Raw genomic sequence first — 25,824 nt, 5'->3', positions numbered from 1 at the left:
CACAACGAAGACCCTCTTGCCCAGGTCTTTAGTCTCGCAACAGAGAGCGTGATCTATGATATCCAAGTTGAGAGGCGAATTCATCTCCTGGTCGGGCAGAGAGTAGGTAATGTAGGGATGTTTCTTAGGAAAAGGAGGGGAGCTGGGATTACGACGACGAAAAAGAAGAAGAGACGAGGTTCAACCCAAAATTGGAGTTAAGACCTAAACCAGGGAGGGTAAGGCCGGAAGAGTTAGGGCAATGGGTCGAGACGCAAGAGGGAACTAGCCCATTAGACCCAGTTGGGTTAGCCAAAGAGGGGAGAGTGTAGGGCCGGGTCAGAGAGGGAATGGACAAACGATCCATAGGGGGGCCCACAGTAGGGGTAGGTAAAATCGGGGTGAGAGAGGGATGTGGGGACAAAATCAATTTGGCCTGATTTGTGAGAAAGGAGGTGATCCCAAGGTTCGAGGGGAGAGTCTTTGGAGAGGTCGTCATAGGGGGAGAGGGCGACAAATAGACTGAGGGTCGGAGGAATTAGTAGGAGGATGGAGACAGGTCATTTGGCTAGGGGAAGTAGGATTAGAGGTCAGCTCCTTGAGGGAAGGGAAAGCTTCACCGTCACAGAGGACGACCAACTGGAGGATTGCGAATCTATTTTGAACAGCGGTAGCTGGAAGGGGGACCAATGGTCTAGATGGAGGATGACGATGCGGAGAGCCTGATGCCGGGAGGTCCTTGAGGCGAGATCTACGTTGACGGCTTCTTCTCTGACCCCGGCTAGGATCACGAAGAGCAGAGGCTGCCGGAAAAGGAGGCAGAGGGTGAATAGAGGAGCCAGAGCTGTTCACCGCATCTAGGGTACTTGAGAGGACTTCTCCGACCACGGCAAGGGAACTTTTTCGCACCCAGCTAGGTTCGACTACCCTCACAGTAGCTTCAGGATACTTGGGAGAAGAGTCGACATTACACCCAGCAGTAGCAGCTTTAGGGGACTTGGGATTGCAAGCTTGGGTGGCATGACCGAAAGCCTTACAAGCAATACACTGGGGCGGAAGTCTTTTGAAGAGGATCTTCTACTGGAAAGTGAAGCCTTCATCATCTAAGATAGAGACTGAGGATGGAGGGAGAGCATCAACAGAGACAAGGATGCAGATCCGAGCGAATGACAACCTATCCATCTTTTTAGTTCTTTTATCGGAATAAAGGGGTTTGCCGACGATAGATCCGTTAATGCTAAGATCCGTTTCGCACCAGAAGTGGAGAAGAAGACCAGGCAGCGTGATCCAAAGAGGGATGGAGTGGAAATCAACCTTGTTAAGTTGCAAATGGTGATCCCACTGGTGAAGGAAGATGGGATTTTTCCCCACATGCTAAGGGCCACCCTCAAGGGCTTTTAGTTTATCAACTTCATCAGAGAAATTGAAAACAAAAACACCATTTTCAAGAAGGTTGGTATCCATGGTCCCAAGGGATAACCATTGCTTAGATAGAGATGACTTGTCAATGTTAAAGGGAGGTCGGCTCCCAAGGAAATGACCTACCAAGCAGTTCGACCATTTGGAGATTTCAAAGTCAAGAAGCCTTGACGGTCAGAGGCCGACTAATTGGTCACCAACAAGGGAAGGGGGAATGAAGTGGAGAGGGTGTCCTTCCCTAGCAGAGGAGATGGTAGGCCTGAAGAGGGAGTTCCAGGTCTTAACACCGGTGGCAGGGAGGGAAGCAGAAAAGTGGGAGGAGAGGTTTGGAGAGGATAGAAGAAGGGAGAGGGGAAAACCGGCGGGCAGGGCCGCTGGAGAGATATCAGGCATGGCGGAGTGAACTTACATCTCTGTAGGGATTGTGTTCTCTGTTGATGTATGTTCTTCTTAACATTACTTGGTCTGTGGAGCAAGAACAAACCGAGGAGAAGCCCTAAGCAATCAGAAATCTCCTTCTTTGTGGTTGCCGATTGCTCAGTCAGCCTAATTGCAACCAGTGTCGCCCCCTTAAGGACAACCCCAGTGGGTAGCTCCAAGTGGGGAGAATACCACAGCCTCATGTTGAGTGCAGGCACCAGAGTTCATCTCGAAGCGGTAGAAGCAGACAAGGGCTTCACCCTCAGCTCCTCCAATTTCTCTCTGTTCATACACAGCACACCTTGCCCATCAGCATCTGTGAGAATCATGCTACCAAGGGTGTGATGCTCTGCAATTATCGGCTGAAGCAAGTAATGCCTTGCAGAAGCTGCAATCAGAGAACTAATGCTCCAAACAACTCTCAATTTCATCCCTCCGTTAGTATAAAACAATTCAGGTATGTTCCCATTGCCGTTTCCATTGCCGCCAACACAAGAACCATCGCCACAACCGACACCAGCAATAGTCTCCAATTTGGCGGTATCACGGGAGAGAACAGATGTTTTTAGATATTTTGACAGGTGGATGGTTTTGGGTTTTGTTATTTTCAGGCAAAGAGGGTTTTGGGTTGTGAATTTTTGTCAACTTGATATTTGGTGTTGTTTTTGGCTTTTGAATTTGTCTCTGGAAAATGGGATTGTTTCTGAAGTTCTTGATTTAGATTAGTGGGGTCTGTGAATATAATTGGGTGGTTTTGAAATAAAAAAATTTCAGACCTAGCTTGGATTTTGGATATTGAACCAATCTTGAAGAATGAATAGATATAGTAGATGTGGAATGTGATTCTGGAGCCAGGATGAGGCCTTTGAGCAGTTTAGGAATTGGTCTAATTCTGGTGTTCGGTTGTCTGCTCATAGCTCTTGTTGCAGAGCTCTACTACTTTTTGTGGTGGAAGAAGAGGGTTACAACAGCCCTGCAAGAGAGTTGTATTATTCGTTCTGCTGTAAGAAACCACCATTGTTGAGTTCCACAGCCTTGAACCCTCAGGAACTTTGCACCGCTGTGAGAATTACAGGAGCCCATGGCCATGAAACAGAGAATCAGCTTAACCTTCATTCTGGGTCCAATAAGGATTTGTTACTGAAACCCTTTGAAGATGATGCAATGGATTCAAAACTCTTGATGCTGCAGAATCTAATGTGGGCCTCCACGATTCCTCTTCACCATTAAAGAAGAGACGAAGGAGGATTTGGAGTCTGATGATGGGATTCCTCTTCACAATCCCTAGTTCTCGGCTTGGGAGCTGAATTCAGAGCCGCAATGAGAGACCTGAGGAACCAAGCCATGGAACCTACGAGAGATGACGCAGCAGCGGCCCAAGGCTTTAACATCTCCGATCTTGTTGAAGACTATGAGTACGAGATAGTCATTCTACTCTATCAAGGGTATATTGGTCATAAAATGACTCAAAATCTGTTAGCATTCACAACTGACGGGAATAACTAATGGAGTGGGTTTACTTAATAATTATTTTGGAAAGCAGGGGAGGTACGTGTAACTCATGGGTGGATCTGTAATTAAGCCTTACTTCAGGGGAGGTACATGCCTCTTTCACTTTTACATTGTAGAGATAAGACATTCTTTCTCTCAAACACCATTTGACAACCCAAATGATAAATCCATAGATTGTAAATGCCTAATATACAATTCAACTCAACTTAATTCACTAATACTTCTTATCCTGATGATTTGGTAACTGAAAGGGATTCCTACAACCCTTGTAACTAATACTTGTATCAATGAAAATGGCTCTTAGTTTTGATATAGTATGTAACCACAAATTGTAATATCAAATGATACCCCTTAATAATTTTTTTTTTTTTTTATAAATAGAATGCAATGGTGAAACAGAATCAGTTAAATTGGCGTCACAGCAATATCTCATTCCAGTGGTGTCTTAGATTTACTAAAGCCCTTGCTGATGTTCTAGCAAGAGTGGGTGTTGTTGATGGGGAGCTCTATGTGGGACCATATCAAGGAGAATGACTTTAGTTTTTGTAGTTGTGTTCCACATGGTTGCTGCATTTATTTTTTGATGTTTTGCTTTTCTTCTTGACTAATATGGTTCTGCTTGACGGCCATTCTTTTGAATGAAGAAATTGCTATACAAAAAAAAGCACAACCGAACCTCTCCCCCCCACCCAAAAAAAAAAACCATCCTTTCCATTCCTCACTGTAGGCATGGGTTTTATGTTCCTCTAGGCATACATTTCTACTTTTTTATGTCCATTCCCATGAAGTACTAATGATTCAATGGACTTATAGATGAATGGAGTGTAAATTAGACATACTTCTGCACGGGGAACCCACTTAAGATCTCCATTTCCTTTGTCTCTCCCATTCTTTTAGTTTTTTCTGTTGTTGTATATAAAAGGGATGTCTTGTTGGTTCTGAATTTTATTTCTCTTTTCTTCCCCTTAATGCATTATATCTGATAAGGTTTCCCCCCTTTATAATGAAAAAGAAACAGATAATTCAGGCCAATTCAGAATTGCAGCTATATATTGGATTGGATGTTGACCCCCTGGCACATGAAAAGGCTCACTCTCAGATCCATGCTCTCTTGAATGAGGATTGCAGCTTAGCTTCAAACTTGAATGTTTACACCTTTTTAAAAAATTTCAAAGATATCAAATCTGTTCTCTTTGACGTTGATGAGAATTTCTTGATCCATGGAGTTGATGGTATCTTAATGGACTTGGGAATGTCATCTATGCAGGTTTCCTTTCTAAACTGCCGTTTTTATGTCTGTTTCAAGTTCATTTCTTTATGATGTTTCTTTGTTTCAAAGTTATTTGAGATTCAGTGCTGGTGGGAGCCTTGATATGAGCTGGCATGATATACTTAACTGGTACATGCCTTTCTTATTCATCAAGTTTGAGGTATCAGCCTCATGAACATGCCAAGTAGATTTGTTTGCAAATCTGAGGGACCATGTCATTTGAGTTAATCCTAGCAGATCCAATAACACGCAGGAAACCACTGGTTTCCTTCATCTGATGATGAAACAACGAACCTTCTTGGATTTATTTGTCTGTAATAGATCTAATTATGTATATTGTAGTTGAAGGGGACTCTCCATTGTCATTTCATGGGTTAGTAGCGCTGAAGGGAGACCATGGATATTTCACATCCTTGGGCATATTTTTTTGATAGATAACAGAGTACAAGAGGCCAAAGCCAACCCAAAGAAGGTGACCTTTTATCTGGCAGACCTATTAGCTAACCAGGGTGTAGTGAGGCCAAGAATTTGTTCGGGGGACTGAATACCCCTTGAGAGTGATTGGTTTTTCGTTATTCTTTATAGGGTAAATCACACCCAAGGTGCCCTATTTTTTAGTAAAGGATATATGGGGTACCCATTCTTTGAAAAGAGATGTTTGGGGTGCCTTATTAAGATTAGTCGTAGTCCAACATGAGATATTTCTAGGTTTGCCCCTGCCAACCCCACTCCCACCCTTAACCCCGCCTCTTTTTTCCCCTTTGTTGTTTCCCTATGAAAGCTCTGGTTAGATCTTGGGACTTGAAAGATGATTTCTTCCTAGGATCTGGTTCGGGTGCCACAATGGCCTGCAGCTCCTGCGATGAATTCTCCAAGCTGTCAAGGCAAGCCTGCTGGCATGTCCCACCTTTGCTCAGCCATGTCCTCAGATCATCCACCGCTTTAAGCATCGTGACCTGACCCTAGTTGGAGCTGTAAAATGTGTCATTGAGGTGATAGATGGCGAGATTCATAAGTTGGATGCAGTTCTGCCAAGCTGTTGCAGACATATGGTCAGGTTTGCCTTGGGATTGGAGCTGCAACACTTGGCCTGAAAGGTTGGATAGTTCGGTCATAGCAACTTGAATGGATAACTTGGCCAGATTTTGGCCTTCAAAGTGACTCGAATTCGTCACTCCTACTGGCTTTTCCACCTCTTCCTACCTGAACGAGTTATTGGAAATGTTAACCACTCCACTGCAATTCAAATCTTGAACCAATTAAGTGAATAGAGACTATCTGATAAAGTCCAGAAACACCATTCAAGAACTTTTCTCCCCCCCCACCTTTTTCTGAAAAAAAAAACCTTAAAAGAGGAGACTCAGGGCAAGGTACCACCCTAAGATCATGGCGAGTCACTAATCTGTCAATTGACTTTACCTGGTTACTCCTTGACCATATTGGATTCCTCTGATGTTCTTCTAGAATGATGTTCTGAAATTGCCCATTGGAATTAATTGTATAACGACCTCAAACTAACCAGACATAGCTGGGACCGCACAAGGTAAAACCATACCATACACAAGCAAAGGAATCTAACATCTATACCTATAACACAGCAGAGCATAATACAAGCGGAAGACTTCGTGTTTATATTAGGATTATATACTGTCCAGACAAAACTGAGTAAGATCTGATGGCAACAAATTAAAGCTACTTAACAAAGTAAGTAACATCTTCTATCTGGTTTTTTACATTGACATTCCTTGTATATATGCATACATTTGATCCCAAAAAGTAAAACAAATAAAACTTCTACGGTTCTTCCTTGGCAATTCCCTTGCCCTTGTCCTCATACTTTTGATCTGCATATAAAATATACAACATAGGATGAGCTAACACTCCTAACAGCCCAGTGATGACAACACATAATCATGCTATTCAACCCAAGAACATTGCACACTCATTGATACAATTTCAATGTAACAATGCATTATTAATCAAACATCGTGTCATATGCATAATGCATGACTTCCATCTTCATACTTTCTCTAGGAAGTATCTCATTCCTCCCCCCTGCTCAATGAGATAACAACTCAGTATACATCTCCCTTCTCCCCCCTGCTAAGTGAGGTTTAATGCATGAAAATGCAATTCAATACTTACCTCTTATAGCAATACAAGCATTTCAAGAGGCATTCTTTTATTCATTTAACATGCACTCATAGTTATTAACTATAATTAATAACTTGCATGCTAACATACATCATACAACATATCCATTTCATGCATTACCACAATGTATAGCATTTATTCATACAATAACAGTTCATTCATATGAGCATTCACAACTCAATACATAAATGTACTATTCAATCTGTTATTGCAAATAGGCCATCACACACAATCCATTCTTACATCACAATATACACTATCCATTGATTATGTATATCAACTCACCTATACCGTATTTTCCAATCATAGGCTTTAGGTAGAGTTCCAATAAGGTGTCTACACAAGATTAGAGCACATACAATAAGTGGTTTATACAATTTGATGTGGTTTATTAGATCATATACCATGTTCTTAGGGCAACAACCCTTTTAAAAACTCAATTCAGGGGTCTACCGGTTGATCTCCAAGGTCTGCTGGTCAGCCTCTCAAGTCTGCCAGTTGACCTCCATATCAGCCGCGGCAGAAACAGAATATTTCTTTGTTCATCAGACCCTGTTCTGTTGGGTTTCAGCTGGGGATTTTATTCCCTCTTATTCATGCATGAATGTACACACACAAACAAGTTTACTTTGCTCTCTATAGAATCTTGAAAATTCTTTTAAGAGTCTATACGAATATCCCTTCGAACCACTTACCTTAGAATTCTAATTCTTTCAATTTCCTTTCTCTTTCTCTGTTTTCTGCTCTCAACTTCTGAACCAGCAATATTCTTCCCTATTCAATTGAGTCAAAACACCCACTCAGTTAACTAATTAAGGAAATAACTGAACATATACATGTACTTAGTAAAATCATTAAAACCATCTACTATCATCTCTTACTTTTCTTAAATTGTAGATTCAGCAATTCTTCTTTATCTTCCTCTTTCAAATCTTTCTTCTACTCTCACCTCCAGCAACAACTCAACTTTAAAATTTATGCAACACAACACACCACCTCCCTCCTTTCTTCTTTAGCTCCACAGCAACATAACCAGCTCCACACTTCTAGCAACAATTCTTCAAAAGCTGCTCCTATTTCCCCTTCTTCTCTTCTTCTCTTTCTTTCCTTAATCAACCTCCTTTTCCTCTTCTTTTCCTTAGCTGCAGAATTCCAGCAACACTGTTCTCCCTCTCTTTCTCCTTAGAATTTCTCTGCACAACCAGCTCCTTCTCTTTTTCTTCTTTTCCTTAGCACCACAACAACATAGGCAGCCCAAGAAGGTTAGCTCACTAGCTCAGAGCTCAGAGTATGGCTGCCCTTATCCAGTTCCTGCTTTCAGCAAGGAACTTAGGGCAGGAAGAACAATGGATATCAAAACTGGTATTGGAATTGCTACGCTTGTTAGCACGGTATTTTGCCTAGAGGATTGGGCTTTTTTTCCGGAAACAACTCTCCCAGCTTTAACGTAGGACTCCCTCTTCCCTATTCTTTCCTTAGTCAATCACCTAGCCACCTCCAGCTTCACTTAGACAACCTCTTAGTTAAAGCTCCTAGCCACCACCAGCTTAACTTAGGCAGCCTTATCAGCCACCTCCAACTTCTAACTTTTCCAGCCACCTATTTCCTTGGTCAAACTTCTACTACCACCTCCTCCTTCTCATCATACAGCTCCAACAACCACCTCCTACTAGAAGCCACCACCAGCTTATTACTTGGCAGCTCTATCAGCCACCTATTACTTCTACTAATACACCTCCTCCTTGTTACTTGGCAGCAGCCCAAGGCTAACTCAATCCATCATCATCTTTTGGGTTCAAATGAACCCATGGTCGGACCAATGGTTCATATGAGCCAAACCAAGTCGGGCCGAGCCAAACCAAACCATACCAAAGCGGACCAAACCAAACCAAACCAAACCATATATATATATATATATATATGTATATCCATTCAGCCAATAATACCATTTCATTAGGAATTTTCTATTTCAATAACTCACATTAGTATTAGTAATATTCCAAACAATGTAAAACAACTATGTAGTGTCCCATACCACTACATAGTCATAGTATTTATTTATTTTTTTAACCCGAACCTTCTCTGGGACCCGGGCCAGCCCCTGGAACTATATTAAGATTCAAAACGAATAAAGAATACAAGAGGGGGACAGACCGCCTTACCCCGACCCAAGCTAGCTCAACTCTCTACTCTCCGTTGTACCCAAGCCCAAAAAAAGGCATAAAACCTTTACACTATACACTATTTTCGCAGAACCGGCAAACCCGCTCTGTCTTCCCGAATGATTCGCTGGAGCTCCCCTGATAGCTGGCCTCCAACCTGGAACACAACTGAAGAGCCAGAGTCACAAGCAAGATTCGCCAACCAGTCAGCCGCCCTGTTACTTTCCCTGAAAGCAAAGGAGATCAGCGGCCGAGTAGACTCAAACAGGGCTAAAATTTCCTGGAATCAGTACCAACCTTTCCAAAGGTTGCACCTTTTGGAGTTAACCATTCTAACAGTGGAGGCCGAATCCGAGTCAACCACAACCCCTCTAAAGCCCAAATCCTGGCACAGCTTCGGCCCATCCCTCAGGGCTCTTAGCTCCACAATCGAGTTCGTGCAAGCACCATAGAAATTTGAGAAGGCTGCCACAACAACGCCCTCAGGATCCCTGATAACCCCTCCACCTCCGCCTGCACCTGGGTTACCCCTACATGCTCCATCCACATTAAGCTTTATTGATATGAAAGGGGGATACCAATAAACCGGGAACGGGCGCCTCAACAAGGGGGAAGGGGCTGTCAAACCAACGCACTGCAATATTAATCCATCTCTGGAGGAAGACGGGCACTTAGGCAGGTAGGGGAGGCCTTTGACCCAAGCCCTGATGCACTCAATAATAGAACCCGCAGTGCGTCTACGTTCTCTATGTCTCCTATTATTCCTTTCCTTCCAAAGCTCCTATACAATCAAAGAGGGTAAGAGCCCAATAATATAGGCACTACGGCTGCTACCACCTGCCGAACCATGCCAAAGGAGGATACAGCTCCTGACATCCTGATGCGGAGGAACAACAATATCGAAGACGCGAGAGAAAAACCCCTAAACCTTTGTTGCAGTGCCACCCGACAACAGGAAATGATCTGTGGTCTTAGTCCTTGGGCTTCCACAACAGTCACATCTGGAGGCCAAGGGAATTCCTACAGCCATTAAAGATGCATCAGTCGGGATCCTCCCATTCAGGAGCTGCCAAGTAAAAAAGCCTATCTTCGTTGGCAATGATCGGTTCCAAATCCACTTAGCATAGGTAACCTCTGCCGTTCTGCCCCTCACCTCATTCCAGGCAGACTTGGCAGTAAACCGGCCATCACTGGAGATGGCCCACACCAACACATCTTCTTTAATAGAGACAGCAAAATCCCCATTAACAATACTCTGCCGTACCGCAGTAGAGTTAATCTTGTTCAATAACTCCTGCTTCCAAACCCTGTCCTCATCCATCGCATCCTTGACCCGTAGGTCAGTGTCAATAGAAAGAAGATTGTCCACAGTATTAATCAATGGACATCCCCTACCTAGTTATCAAGCCAAAAAGAAATATTACCAGAGCCAATCAACCATCTAGACTTCGCCAGCAAGAAGTCCTTATATGCCAGTGCACTCCTCCAAGACTTTGAGCCAGACTCACACGGCCCAGCCAAAGCAGCATGAGTGTTCTTAAAAACTTGGCTCTGAAGAGAGCACTCCACAGAGACTGGTCAGATAAAATCCTCCAAAGCCCTTTGAGCCTAAGAGCGAGGCCAAAATCCTCCAAAAGCCTGATCCCCAGCCTCCCTTCCTCAACAGGCCTGCAAACCTTCTGCCACCCAACCCAGTGTTAGCGCTTTCCCCACTCAGAACACCCCAAGAAGAAGTCCGCAAAGATGTTATAAATCCTCCAAAGGACAGCCTTAGGCGGCTTCAGAGTGGCCAGGATATGGATGGGCATGGAGGTAAGCACGTGTTTCAAAAGTGTCATGCGTCCCCCAGCAGACAGAAGCTTTCCTTTCAATCCTGCCACCTTGCTTCTTATTTTCCCAATCAGGTCATCAAAGAAACCAATCTTCAGTCTTCCAGCATGGAGCGGGGCCCCCAAGTAAGATATTAGCAGCTCCTTCTTAGCAAACCCAGTAACCGCTCCCACCATTCGAGCCTTGGCTGCAGAAACCTTGTTGCCAAGCACAAAACAGCTTTTCTACTTGTTCACCCATTGTCCCGAAAAGTCTTCATACCTACTGATAAACCCCATCACCTGTTTCAGAGAGCCCTTCAAACCCCTAGTGAAAATGATGGTGTCGTCCGCAAACAAGCAATGGGAAACACCAAGGCATCCTCTGGGGAGCACGAAATACATTGCACACCCCTCTGTGAATAGGTTTTTCAGGCTACTGTTGAGAACTTCTTCCGCCAGAATGAACAGGGCAGGCGATAATGGATCCCCTTGTCTCAGGCCTCTGGAAGATTTGAAAAACCCCGAGGCCCTACCCCCCATAACTATAGAGAACCAACAGTTCTCAATTGTTTTCCTGATTATGCAAATCCAGGCCTCGGCAAACCCAAACTTCGCGAGAGCCAAGTAGAGGAACTTCCACTCCAATCGGTCATACGCCTTCGCCATATACAGCTTGAGGATCATGTTTCCACCCCTAGCCTTCCTATTCAAGTCCTGGGTGACCTCTTGAGCAATGGAAATGTTGTCATGAGTACACTTGCCCTGCACAAAAGCACCCTGCTCTTCTGCATCCAAGGAGGGAAGCACCCCTGCCAATCTGGTGACAACAAGCTTGGCAACAATTTTATAGGAAAAATTACAGAGACTAATGGGGCAAAAGTCGGCCATTACCTCCGGGTTATCCTTTTTTGGGATGAGCACCAGGTTAGCAAAAGTGAAGCTTCTTGGCAGTGCTCCCCCAACAAAAAATTCTTTAACCGCTGCCCAGACGTCTTTGCCAACTGTATCCCAGCATGCCGTAAAGAAGTACCCAGAAAAGCCATCAGGACCCGGGGCACTGTCACAAGACAGGCAAAAACTGCCTCCCTTACCTCCTCCAAGTTGGGAGGCGCAAGCAAAGAAATATTATCCTCCTCCGAGACAGCCCTTGGAATATGGGAAAGCAGATCCTCATCCACCATGCACCCTTAAGAAGCAAAGATGTCAGAAAAATACCGCAGCCGCTTGAACCCCTTCCTGGTCCGTGATCCACAAACCATCCGCCTTAATTTTGTGAATTCGACTCTGTTTCCTTCTGACTTTAAGCATGGTGTGGAGAAAGTGAGTGTTACGATCCCCTTCCTTTAACTACTCAACCCTTGACTTCTGCTTCTAGAAAATTTCCTCCTGCAGTAACACCCCCTGTAACCCACCCTTCCCTTGCAGCCACTAGGGAATCCAAAGTCTCTTGGCTGGTCTGAAGATCGTTTGACGCCTCTACCCTGCACACTGCATCCTTAGCATCCCTGACCTTCTGGTGGATGTTGCCAAAAACCTTCCTATTTCTATGTTCGTAGCACACTACGCAGGCGCTTGAGCTTCATAAACAACACCACAAGAGGCGAGCCAACAATAGGCATCTCCCATTGGCTCCTAACAAACTCTTGGAAGTTCGAATGAAGAAGCCACATTTGCTGGAAATTAAAAGCCGAAGCCGCAAAGGTGCCAGGGTTAGACACAGAGAGCCAAAGCGGCGCATGATCAGAGCAGGCTCGGCTAAGATGGGAAATCTCACACCTTGGAAAAGCAGAAACCCATGCCGAGTTTACCAGAAAACGGTCCAACCTGGCCAACACCTGTCCTACTCCAGTTTGATTATTCATCCAAGAGCAAAGATTGCCAACATACCCTGCATCTAGCAGGCCAGCCCCGCTCACAAAATTACCAAAATCATCAAGGGACCCAGAACACGCCGGCCTACCTCCAATTTTCTCCAAAGGCGACAGCACCGCGTTAAAATCACCACCCACCGACCAGGGGAGAGGGGTGGTCCTAGAAAACCGATCAAGAGCCGCTCGCAAATCTCTCCGCTCGATAGCCGAGCAAAGACCGTGAACAAAAGAGATGTGGAAAGGAACCCCGTTAGTAGCCAGACACTCCAAAGTGACAAACTGGCGGTGCTCCTCCACGACAACAACCCTCATGGAGCTCCTCCAGAACACCCATATCCTCTCCGTAATGTGCACCGAATCCATCCCAATCCTTTTCATCACTACCCGAGCCTTAGAAGGCTGCCTTTTGGCTTAGCAACCGCCACAATCTCAACCTTATGCAAAGTAACCAATGCTTTCAACCGCCTTGTAGTAGGCTTGTTTCCGATTCCCCGTCTATTCCAGAACAAGCAATTCATTGAGAACCAGCCACCGTAGACACCGCCAGTCCCATGGACCTCGTTACCCTCCTTTGGAGCCCTACATAGTCACAGTATAGTGTCTAGAACACTTACCAAAAAACAGGCTTCATCCCAGCTAGCTTCCATTCGCAATTCCTACACTGCACCTGTCAGCACAAGAATAAAATAGGGTAAATAATACTGTTTAACAGCAAATACCCATTTGCAACCAACGGGTTTCTTTCCAGGAGGATGTTAGGAATAGAAACAAAGGACAAAGAGGAAACAAAAGCATAGAAAGTAGGGGAAAGAGAATTATATGAAACAACATTAGAGATAGGATGCTGAGTACAAGTTCTTTTAGGCTTATGAAGAGCAATTGGTAAATCAAGACTAGGATCAAAAGCAGACTTACCAGATGGAGAACTTGGAATAGGTAATACCGTTTGAGGTGGAGCATGGTGGTGGTTTTTTTATGCCAAGTTCCTCGAGAAAATGCCTTTAGTATGTCAAGCTCCCCAGGCTCCCCCTGAATTAAAAGCTGCTTCTGTTCCCCTTGGATCAAGGGCTGCTCCTATTCTTGCCTTGTTATACCATCCTCAAGTTCTATGGATGAGTCTTCCACTGTAGATACATACACATCCAATAGAGCAATCAAGTCTGCTTGACTAATAGGCTCCCCCTGAAGAGTGCCATGAGTAGGAACATAAGCCTCAGATTCCCGGAAAATGACATCCATGGTTACAAATAACTTTCATGTAGGCGGGTGATAAGACTTATACCTCTTCTGGGTAGCAGAGTTGTTGGAATATGTAATCCAGAATACCATGGAGGTATTCTGGTTTTTTTGGGGTAATTTTATTATTAAGTTTATGTCGGCTATGTGGGTTTTAGTCCCACATCGCCTAGTTTAGTCACTTTGTAATTTCTCCTCTATTATAAATAGAGGGGCTTACCTATCAATTAATTAATTCAAGTATTTACAACTTCCATCTTCTCTTCTCTCTAAAGTTACTGGTTACAGGTCCTAGGTTTTCTACATGGTATCAGAGCTGTTGTAACCAGTGATTGATTCTCTTCTTGGTTTGCAGTTTTGAGAGTCGTTTAAAGGTCTCCGTTATGGTGAGCAGCCAATGTTACCGCTGCAGATATATATCTGCTGTTTGCGTTTCGTTTGCTCTGCTTTTGAGCCACAAACATAGAATGATGCTGTTGGAGAAGATGGTTTTCGTTGGTGTTGTTTAAATCGAACCAGACTGCTGATGGTTCATTAGTTCTGCAACTATGGCTGCCGCTGTTTATTTTTTATTTTGCTTCTGCAAGTCTGTTTCTACCACTGGTTGTTCTGCTAGGTTCAACTGGGTATCGCTTTGCTGAATCGTTTGAAGGTTGCAGACATATAGCTTGGTTTGTCTCTGTTTTACCACCATTGAGTTGCTGCAATTTTTTTTTCTGCCATACGGCTCTACTCCTCTCTTGAGGACTACTTAATACTGTTCACAGTGGGTCTTCGATCCACCCTTTTGGGCTGATTCAAGCCCCTTGTTACCTTGCTGCTCTCTCTGGTATAGACTGAATCAGTTGCTGGTTTTTCTTCGATTGATGCTATCGATTTGCTGAAAATTAAAAAAAATAAAAAATAAAAAAAAATTTGAAGACCAGCTGCGTCTCGATCCATCTCGATCTTCCAGTTCTGTTGGCTGCTTGTCGTTTGCAGATGTTCACGTAGTTTCTATCGCTTCTGGCTGATTTTCCCCCCTGTTATCGAAACCCTTGAGATCCGGTTTTCACGGTTTGGTGGTTGCTTGAGGAAGACGATGAATGTTTCACAATGGGTTTCCTTTTATGAGTTGGTTTCCTTTTAGTTACTTTATTCCTAAAGTAAAGTCTTATTTTATTCCTTTAAGTTTCCCTTCATGCCCTTATCATCTTCTCTTATCTACCTTTGTCCTTAGTATACTCTAAATTCCGTTCATGTCCCCTTACTTCTTTATTTGCCAATTACCCTTTGAAAATTCTGGTTATTTACCAAATTGCCACTCTCCATAGGCATTGTTTTACTTGTTGCATCCCATTGCTTTTTGTTTACCAAAAGGCCCTTGCAAAATTCTGGTTATTTACGGAACTGCCATTACTTTTTAATACATTCCCCTATTTGACTACCCAATTGATCCTTGAATATTCTGGTTTATTAACAGTTTGCCCTTTGGCTTGGATTGTATTTAAAAGTGGATTTTCACCAAATTGCAGCCATGCCATCCTTTTTTTTCCAACACCGTTCCCTTTCAACAATTCTAATTCCCTTCATATCCCATACATTTGGCATATACCTATAACTCCTTTGGAAGTTAATGGTATTCTCTCATTTACCATTTCTTTTTTTTTTTTCATTACCCTTAGCACCTCTTGGAAAATTCTGGAATATTATGTTTTTGCCCTATCTTTTACATTATCTTTGTTATGTCCACGTGTACTACACGTGAGGGGGGGATTATGTACAGTACACCTGCAGACCAAGGTTTAATATTTCGCGATATCTCGGTATCTCGGGCCTACCGAGTTATCCGAGATACCCGAAATATCGTAAAATATGATCGAAATATTGCATTTTTTCTGCAATATTTCGAGGGTCCATCTCGGGGGGTATTTGGCCATATCTAGGCCTGAAACTTCATGGACAGCCTTATTTAAGCTTAATAAACACATTTAAACCATAAAATTGTAAAAATGTGAATTCAAAGTGGTGTTTTGGGCTTGCACCCTTGATTGACATACGGTTGCCGACCCTAATGTATAAATAGTTAAATACACATAGATTAGGCAGTTAATATTTAATAATAGTATTTAACTTCATCACATATCAAGTTAAAGCCAATACACATTGATGAGTACCATGATTCTCATAAACTCCATAATATTCAATAACCCGCTTAAAGCCTTAAAGGCAATACACTAAATGTCAAAGTTAGTAAGTCACAAGACTCGCAACTCGCAAGTCACAACTCACAAGTTCATAGATCAATGAAATCACAACTTAAGTTACAAATTACAAGTGCTAAATGCTAATAGTAGTTCTTTGTACCTCCTGGATCAATCCCACTCATGCCTCGGAGTCGACGTCCATTGCTCTCTGTTTGAAGGACATATGTGGACCACGGTATAGAATCGGAGAAGAAACGAGTGTAGTCATCCACAAGTGTCACGTAAATGGAATCATCAACATCTGTAGGTAACCTATCCTAGGATATAAACTAGGGTTACCAATCGATCCATCAGTGAAGAAGATGATCCACTGTGATATGATGTTGGCGCCGGCGCAAGAGGCGATGGCATTGGCTGCATGTATGGCTGGTGAGGTTGGTAGCTAGGTCCGCTAGGGTATGCAAAGATGTTATCTACAAAAGATGATCCAAAGTATGTCCCTGGACTGGGACGTAGTCATAGTCCCCTACCCACTAAATCGCCCATATGATGATGATCCATATCCATATCCACCGTAAGGTTGTGATGCACCATAATCCGATGCCAATGGAGTGGCATGTGCGTCAAAAGATGGGGCACGCCAATGTCCAATCGGTCCTCCTCCTGCTCACCCATACTCAAACCACCAATAGAGCTAGATAGGTTATCAATGTCCATGTGATTAGGTTGCAACGTGTTTGTCGACCCCTACGCTTCCTGTTGTATGTATGTAGGGGGCCTCTCGAGGGTGGGGGTGTGGGGGCACGTGCTCCGTGGTCCGTATCTTGTGTGGCATGATCAAACTGTGTCTCTCTAGTGAATCGGAGTGGCTCTACAGATGCCGTATCCTGGGCCTCCTGGCCTACCACATAACGCTCTCGCATGCCGTCAAATTCTTCACCAGCATCACCACCACCAACATCACCAGCACCAGCATTACCACCACCAGCATCACCATCACCACCACCAGCATCACCATCATCACCATCATCATCATTTGAGGACTTAGACCAGTCTTCATCATCAGCAACATTGCCACCAGTGGGCTGGAATGGTATGGGTGAGGCTTCCCTTGCATGTATCTGACCCTCGTCAGCCATATACTCGTCCACATCAGCACCAATCTCAGAAGCTATCATGGGGTCGGGCCTACCTCCCTCCTCATCCAACACTGGCTCACCTCTATCCCTCACCCAATCCACAATAGGGTCCTCATCGTCTGAGTCAACTTGAAAGATGTCAGCTAGATCAATGGTGCCCCTCTGTCCCTCATGTCCCATGCGTATGTGTTGCAGTTTCAGCCTCAAGTTGTAGTGCACATACACCATGTCAGATAAACGTTGAGACTTTAATCTGTTGCGCCTCTTGGAGTGGATGAGTGCAAAGGTACTCCAGTTCCTCTCACAACCAGATGCAGAACATGTTTGGGCAAGGACTTTAATTGCTATTCTTCTTAAGTTTTCAGCCGATTCCCCATACAACACCCACCATTCAGCTGCATTACAAGTTTACAACAAAAAAGACATGTGTCAAATGTTGTTTCAACTTTCAACTTTCAAATTTCAATACATATGTAATTTAAAACTTAAAAGAATTACCAGCATCACCACGTGCTCTGCCTTGTATTTTTTGGTTTCGGATTGGTTTTGAATCTCGGACATGTCGAGATATACGAAATTTGGCGATATATCGTCGAAATTTAGCGAGATTTTATACCATGCTGCAGATATTGTAGAAGCAGAACTTGCAGGAACACTTAGTGCAAAACATAGAAGATCAGAGTTTTCACCATTGCCAATGGGTATCTACTTTGTTATTGGGTTGAGTTTGTCGTAAAGGGGAGATTGAAGTATTGAAAAGTATTGAAGATATTTGGTTGTTGCCTATTTGAGGACTTTCAGTTGGGTTGATACAGTTTTTTCTGCTGCCTGATTCAGTTTGATTTCGCTGCTTGCTGCTCCAGTTATTTCACTTCAAGATTCTATGTCACTATGACAATCTGAGATTCATCACTGGATAGCTATTGAAGATCGTTGAAAGCTGCCTTTTTTGGAAGACATTCTAGTCCCGATTTGTTGATCATGCCTGTCCAAGTTTTGAAGATCTATTTTTTCAAGTTCTTAAAGGTTTATTTGGGAGCTGCATTCATATGTCAAGCTGGATTCTGCTGCAACTTAGTTTTATTTCCATTTTGTTCAAGTTGGACATTAGTACCTTGTATGCGCCAACTTGAGGGGGAATGTTAGCATTGAGTTCTTTTTTCTTTAGTTCAAGCTGGATTTTCTTTCTTTTCTTATTTGTATAATCCAGGGGGAGTGTTGGAATATGTAATCCAGAATACTCCAAGGTATTCTGGTCTTTTTGAGGTAATTTTATTATTAAGTTTATGTCGGCTATGTGGGTTTTAGTCTCACATCGCCTAGTTTAGTCACTTTGTAATTTCTCCTTTATTATAAATAGAGGGGCTTACCTATCAATTAATTAATTCAAGTATTTACAACTTCCATCTTCTCTTCTCTCTTTTCTTCTCTCTAAAGTTACTGGTTACAGGTCCTAGGTTTTCTATAAGAGTAGTCCAAAAAGATTCGGCGGAGACCCTTGGGATCAAACTTGTCACACCCCGACCTGGTTCATAAGGGCCAAGTGTGATTGGATGTCTGTGACATCCAACCAATCCACCGGGATCGTAAGTGTAGTACCCTATTTACAACAATTATCACAATACAGAATTTAAACGCAGCGGAAGCAATTTAAATAATAGGAATAATGGCAATAATAAAGAAACTAGTGATAAAGCAGTTATATATATATAAAAGTGAAGCTTTGAGTTACACAAAAGGATTTACATAGCAACCCAAAACAAAAAGATATATCTACATAAGACTAGGTATACAAAAGTGTTTATAAACAAAAAGAGGAAAGATAGCTTGGTCTATCATGCACTTCAAGAGAAAGCACAGGCGTCACACGAGCACGAGACATCGTGCTCCACAAGAAGCGGAGTATCAACTTCATGAGCTGTAGGAAGCTCCTGAGCAGAAGAAACTCCCACAGAAACAGCCACAGCAGTAGTATCATCTGAAAAATAAGGTTAACCACAGGGATGAGCTCCAGTGAGCCCAGCAAGGAAAAGCATGCAAGCATATGCAGATTTTTTTTTTTTTTTTTTTAACCCGGACTTCACCTGGGACCCGGGGCAGCCCTTGAGATTTTATTAAGGTTAAACAATAGAAAGAATCACAAAGGGGGGGGACATAACCCACCTTACCCCTGCCCAAAGGAGAACGCTCTCTCAACTCTCACTTCAAATGCAAACCCTTCCCACAAAAAACAAGTGAGCAAAAACCTACAGCCATAACACAAGGAGTCCCGCTTTATCCTCCCTCATGATCCTCTGAAGTTCCTGCGGAATAACATCCCCCGAGCGAAACACTGTGTTTTCAGTCCTTGAGCATGCCAAATGTGCCAAGAAATCTGCTGCTTGATTACTTTCCCTATAAGTGAAGCAAATATTAACCCCTAGGGAATCAACCAAATTCAGGACCTCTTGGAAGAGGAATCAACAGTTCCACAAGCTACATGCTTTGCGAGTGACAAACTGCACCGTGGTTGCAGAGTCAGAGCTGACTTGGCAGCCAGCAAGGCCCATTTCAGCACATAATCTAAGGCCATCTCGGAGGGCCCTCAACTCCGCCACTGCAATAGAACAGACCTCGTAAAAGTTGGAGAAACCAAACAACAACTTACCATTGGCACCTCGCACGATTCCCCTACCTCCACTTGGCCCTAGATTACCTTTGCTCGCCCCGTGTATATTTAACTTCACCTAACTCAAAGGGGGGCACCAATACACTGGAATGGGCGCTTTATGTCTTCGAACGGGAGGTTTAATATTAAGCACTTGAAGGATTAAACCTTCCTTCAAGGAGAGGTCCTTACCAAGACTAGTTGGGTAGGTAAACTCATGCAACCATAATCTCACCTTAGCAATAATCATCGATGCAGCCCTTCTTTCCTCTCCATGCCTCCTCTTGTTCCTTTCTTTCCACCACTCCCAAACTATCAGTGACGGAACCAAGCCGATGATGAATTGGCACACTCCCCACAATGAGACCTTTGAGTGCCAGAAGGATAGCCTGCTCCTAGTATTTTGCGATGGGAGGATCTCCACATCAAGTAATCTACCAAACACTTTAGATGTTGTGCCGCCATACAGTAAAATGTGGTTAGTGGTTTCCCCCTCGCTGCAACAGTTGCATTTAGAAGCCATAGGAACCCCTAGTCTCATCAATTCCTCATCCGACGGGATCCCTCCATTCATAAGCTGCCATGTAAAGAACCCCACCTTGGTTGGCAATAAGCTATTCCAGCACCACTTCGCATAAGAAACCGATGCAAACCTTGTACGCACGGAGTGCCATGCTGATTTCACCGTGAAAACCCCATTCGAGTTCGGTGTCCACACCAACCTGTCATCCCTATTGGAGATGAAGAAATTGCCACCAACTATTTTGTCGCGAACTTCACTCGAATCAATCCTGTTAAGGAAGTCGTTGTCCCATTCCCCCTCCACGCTAAGCACATCCTTCACCATGGTACTAGGATCAACTTGCAAAGCATTATCCGCAAAATCTATTAGAGGGCCCACACCTAGCCAATCGTCCAGCCAAAGCAATATATTCCCGCTGCCAATAAGCCACCTATGGTTCAATAGAAACATGTCACGTACTTGCAGCACCTACAGTTCGATAGTCCATGATGAATGACCTAAAATAAACATGCTCCTAACATGGATACTAGGTCTCATGAGGTATAAGTACTACTGTAATAGAATGATAGCCTCGGTCCCGGAAACACATAACCAGACGTCGGTCACCCGAGCGAAACCATTCTACTACGGTGGAGACTCGCCAGCTCAGGCATCAAACATCTGATGCTAACGAACCCCCAGTGACTAACCCTACTGTTTGTTCCCACTCCTGTAATGTTCTTCGGAAATGGGACAATGAATGGCATTCTGGAATCATCCCTTCGGACCTACCACGGGTTGTCCAACACCTATCCCCTGTTGGTATAGGCCGTAGTACTGGGTTTATGCCAGTCCTAATCATATGCAGTCTAATATGATGGCATATGTTTCAATAAGAATAATACAATAAGGTGTCCATCAACATCATCATAAATCATACAGTTCCAAGAACAATAATATGTGCAATGCAATATGCAGATGCATCCTAAATCATGCACATCTAATTCAAAGAAATAAAAGCTAATAAACTATATAAATAGAGTTGGAGGAATGATGCATGCTATGGCATACTTAACAAAATGACAATTAATTTCACAAACACACCAAAATTAAGGTTAAATTCCCTTACCTGAGATAGCAGACTAGCCTAGACAGATAGAATCCCAAAACTCCAGGTAAACCACACAAAGACAGGGTTTAACAGTCCTAGATATACACAAAATATCATGAATTAGTTATAGAAAGAGTCCTAGGTCAAAGCCCTAACATCTGGGTTCAAGACTAGGCCAAAATAGTGGACCGGATTCACACCAAGGACCCTACAGTCGATCGGTTGCAGGCCTACAACTCCATCCGGTCCAAAAGTCAGAATTGGGATTTTTTTCATGTGTTCCTTGGAACTTGACATGCAAGGCTTCAATTTCATGTTTGAAGCCATATTTAAAGTGGGTTAGTAGAATTGGGTTAATTAAACCTAAAACCACTAACCAGTTTGGGGATTTGGTCAATTTAACCTAATTTCTTATACTAGGGTTTAAGATTCAATTATAATTGAAGGATCAGAAGAGAAATTCAGGTTATTTTCCTATTTTGGTCAAATTGGATCCAATCATCATGATGAAATTGGGGATTTGGTCAAATTCATATCAATCCTTTCTCCTAGGACTGAATTGGGTTTAAAACCAAAATGAAATTAAGAGAATTGAGAGGAAGAAACAGGTACAGCAGTTATATTCATGGCCTACCTGAAACAGAAGATGTAATTGAGGATGGCAACCCTTAGTTTTCAATTCCAAGACTAATCTCCAAGCTAGGCTTCAACTCCAAGCATAAGCCCTCTTTCTTCCTTCTCTTTTCTCTTTTTCTCTCACTCCTTCAGAGCTGAATCGGTTTTGATTTAAGTTTTGGAATGAAATGAAAGTTAAGGCTAAGTAATTCTTATATAGTAATGTATGACTAAGGCATGTTTGCCTTAGTCAAATTAGAATTAGTTTTAGAAATTTATTTTCCTAAACTGTTTTTATAGAATTGAATTATATAACAGCCTATATCTAAGTCATACAGGCTATGTCATGTGACACAAATAGGGATCCAGCTGAGGTAGACTATGGGAAGCTGAATCCCTCACTAGGGTGTGGGTCCCACAAGGGTAAATTACCATTATGCCCTTAATACATAAATTAAACAAATAAACTACATATAAGCTTATAGGAACAATATAATATTTACAACTCAGGCTATGAAATAGAGAGTTTCTGCATTTGTGCATCCAAGCATGTCTGACACACGTAGCTCAGATGCAGGCAGCCTGCAGAACTCTCAGAGTCAAGAATGGCTTGCTGTGATAGCTCCCTGGAATCCTCCATAGGTGAGTCAGAGAATTGATCTGCATCCTCCACTGATGAGCCCACAACATCGATGCAACCATAGACACAGAACTAGAACCTGAAATCACACAAGTTCCAAAGTTCAAATTTACAGTGGATTTCACAAAACTTCCCATGGACATGATGATTGCGAGCTACCACACAACCAAAGACCTTAGGAGGGACCACAAAAGAAGATGATCCCAAGAGAACATCAAGAAGGCAGCGAGATGCGAGGACTCGGGAAGGCAGCCGATTGATGAGATAGGTAGTAGAGAGCACAACATCACCCCAAAACCGAGGAACAACCATTGTGAACATATGAGATCGGGCCACTTCCAAAAGGTGACGATTCTTCCATTCAGCTACACCATTCTAGGCAGGAGTATCTACAAAAGAGGTTTGATGTATTAAACCATGAGAAGACAGGTAGGTTTGAAAGGAGCTGTCCATATATTCTTTCCCATTATCTGTTCGGAAATTTTTTTACTCGAGCATCAAACTGAGTCTGAACCATTTTGTGAAACAATTGGAAGCAGGAAAATACATCACTTTTTTGGTGCATAAGGTAAACCCATGTAGTATGGGAAAACAGTCAATAAAGGCATGGTTTGAAAACTTGTCTTGACCTGCCGTCTTGACCAGGTCAAGATTCTCGAGATCTCGAGATCTTGGAGAGACTATGCAATTTCTTCTTTTTTTTTGGTTTCAGAATGATGTTTCGATGGGCAGTTGGCCATAGTTGGTTCCGAAACTTTAAGGGAAGCTTGTTTTAGGCTTAATAACATATTTAAATCTTCAAATTGAAAGAAAAAAACACCCAATTTGGTGTTTTGGATTTGCACCCTTGATTGGCAGTAAAGGCCGAACCCTTAATGTAATGTTGCGTATTCTACACATTGTTTGAATGATATGAGACATTATTGGCAAGTAAAACAAGTAAATTATGCAATAATGGATGAAGACACATAATATTGAATAATTATTTAAGAAATAGTTAAAAGATTTAAAGTTGCTACTACAAACCACAAGATACAGTGAAGTGTTCACAATGCATATTACATAGACACCCAACCCAAGTACAATGAATAATACATAAGTCTTCGAGACCTTACTACCCTAGTCTTCCACGTCTCAAGTCTCAACTCCCAAGTCCCAACAATACAATATAGGAGGTCAAAATTCTCGAAATATTCGAGATTTTTCTGAGATTCTCGAAATATTCGACATTTCGGCCGAGTTATTCGAAACCGTGCATATTTTGTGTCTTGTATGTCATCTCGTCTTGAGAAGCTCGAGATTCTCAAGATATTTGAGATCTCGCCGAGTTTTTGAACTATGAATAAAGGTGACAAACCACTGGTAATTAGAGGTGGAAACACAACGGACAGGGCCCCACACATCATAATGTATTAAACCAAATGGAATTAGACTTCAATATTTGAAATGGGATAAACAGTTCGAGTTTGCTTGGAAAAAATGCAAGTATCACATGAAAATTTGGTTGTGTTACAACTCTTAACTAAATTGGGAAATAAAGTAGATAAAACTTGTAGAGGATGGCCAAGTCGACGATGCCATCTATGCAGTTCGGCCAAAGCTGATGCTGAAGATTCTGGGAGGGAGGCCTGAGAAACCAAAGCTGATGAGGGTGGAGAACTTTGCAGCATGTAGAGACCACCAACCACTTTACCACTGCCAATTGTATGACTCTTTTCCAAGTCCTGAAAAGACAATGGGTAGGAAAGAAAGTTACTTTGCAGTTCAAATCATGAGTGAGGCTACTAATAGATAATAAATTAGTAGAAAATTTTGGAACATGCAAAACAGAAGAAAGACATAAGGAAGGAGTGCACTTAGTGGTGCCCTTCCCAGAAACACAGGTAAGAGAACCATCAACAACCCAAACTTTACTGTTACCAGACAACGGAAAATATTTAAAAAATTTGGTAGAAGAACCTATCATGTGATCAGTTGCACCGGAGTCAATGATCCAAGAGTTGGACATGACTGAGGTAAAATTGCCACTAAACAAAATACCTGGTGTGGGTGAAGAAGTAGGAGTGGAAAGTCTTGGCAAAGAGGTAGCAGAAGCCGCTGGTGAAGAAGTGGTATCAAGCCAAGTCATCAAATGACAAAAATGCTGGTGAAATTCCTCTTGGGAAAGAGGTTGATCAGATATGGTGTCCTCAGATGAAGATTGATTAGCCCTAGTTGTGGTAGAACGTCCCTGGTCACATCCCCGGGTATCATTGGGGTGCCTATATAGCTTCCAACATTTTTCTCTAGTGTGTCGTTCCTTGCCCCAAAAATCACACTTCACCTGGGGGCGATCTATGGTGGAACGATCGCTCGTAGTACGAGGAGGACCCCCACAAGATGTCTGTTGTGGGCTGGTGAGGAGGGCAGATCACTCCCGGGTAACTGGATGAACCGTAGTAGTGCGAATACTTTCCTTTGATTGAACCACAGCATATGCCTATTCAAGAGTAGGGAGGGGATCACGATTCAAGACATTAGCTCGAATTTGATTGTACTCCATATTGAGGCCGACAAGGAAATCAAATACCCGAAGACCTTCTTCCCACTTCTTGAAGACAGTGACATCAACATTACAAATAGCAGTAAAGGATCCATATAAATCCAGCTGTTGCCACATGGCACGCAGTTTAGAATAATATTGAGAGGGATAATTCTTGCTGCTTTGTGGCATGTATCTTCTGACAGAGCTCATAGTACTAGGCAGTATTACCGACCTAGGAAATAAGTGTCCTTGGCTGTCTTCCAAATCTTGGCAGCAGTGTTGAGAAGGAGGTAGCCACTAGCAATATCAGGATCTATAGAGTTGATGAGATATGACATCATAAGAAAATTTGATATCAACAATTATCTTGGGCAGAACCAGCACTGGCATAGTTGCAGTTCCTGTGATGTAACCAGAAAGACCACGGGAACCAATAGCCAAAAAACAAGATCTCGACCACATAAGATAATTGCTCCCATTCAATTTGATGGGGCTGGCAGGGAATGGAAGGAAGACATGTTGAGTTGCTCCTTCATGTCCAGTTGAGGTGGTGGAGATATCTAAATCTGCCATATTTGTTGGTAGAAGAAAGGCCAAATCACCAAATCAACACCCAGAAAGAATCC

General features: G+C 42.9%; 1 protein-coding gene across 1 annotated transcript in view; it reads left to right on the top strand.

Moving 5' to 3' along the window:
* Window positions 1-25,824, top strand: part of LOC122663360 (ribosomal RNA small subunit methyltransferase H) — a 71,756-nt gene that overhangs the window by 16,799 nt on the left and 29,133 nt on the right. Inside the window, exon 2 of the mRNA XM_043859037.1 lies at window positions 4,349-4,597. Coding sequence (XP_043714972.1) covers window positions 4,349-4,597 — 249 coding nt within the window. The remainder of the gene's footprint in view (window positions 1-4,348; window positions 4,598-25,824) is intronic.

The sequence above is a fragment of the Telopea speciosissima genome, chromosome 5 (assembly GCF_018873765.1).
Source record: "Telopea speciosissima isolate NSW1024214 ecotype Mountain lineage chromosome 5, Tspe_v1, whole genome shotgun sequence".
Lineage (NCBI taxonomy): Eukaryota > Viridiplantae > Streptophyta > Magnoliopsida > Proteales > Proteaceae > Telopea > Telopea speciosissima.
The sequence above is the reverse complement of the archived record's forward strand: the minus strand, read 5'-3'. Positions and strand labels throughout refer to the sequence as shown.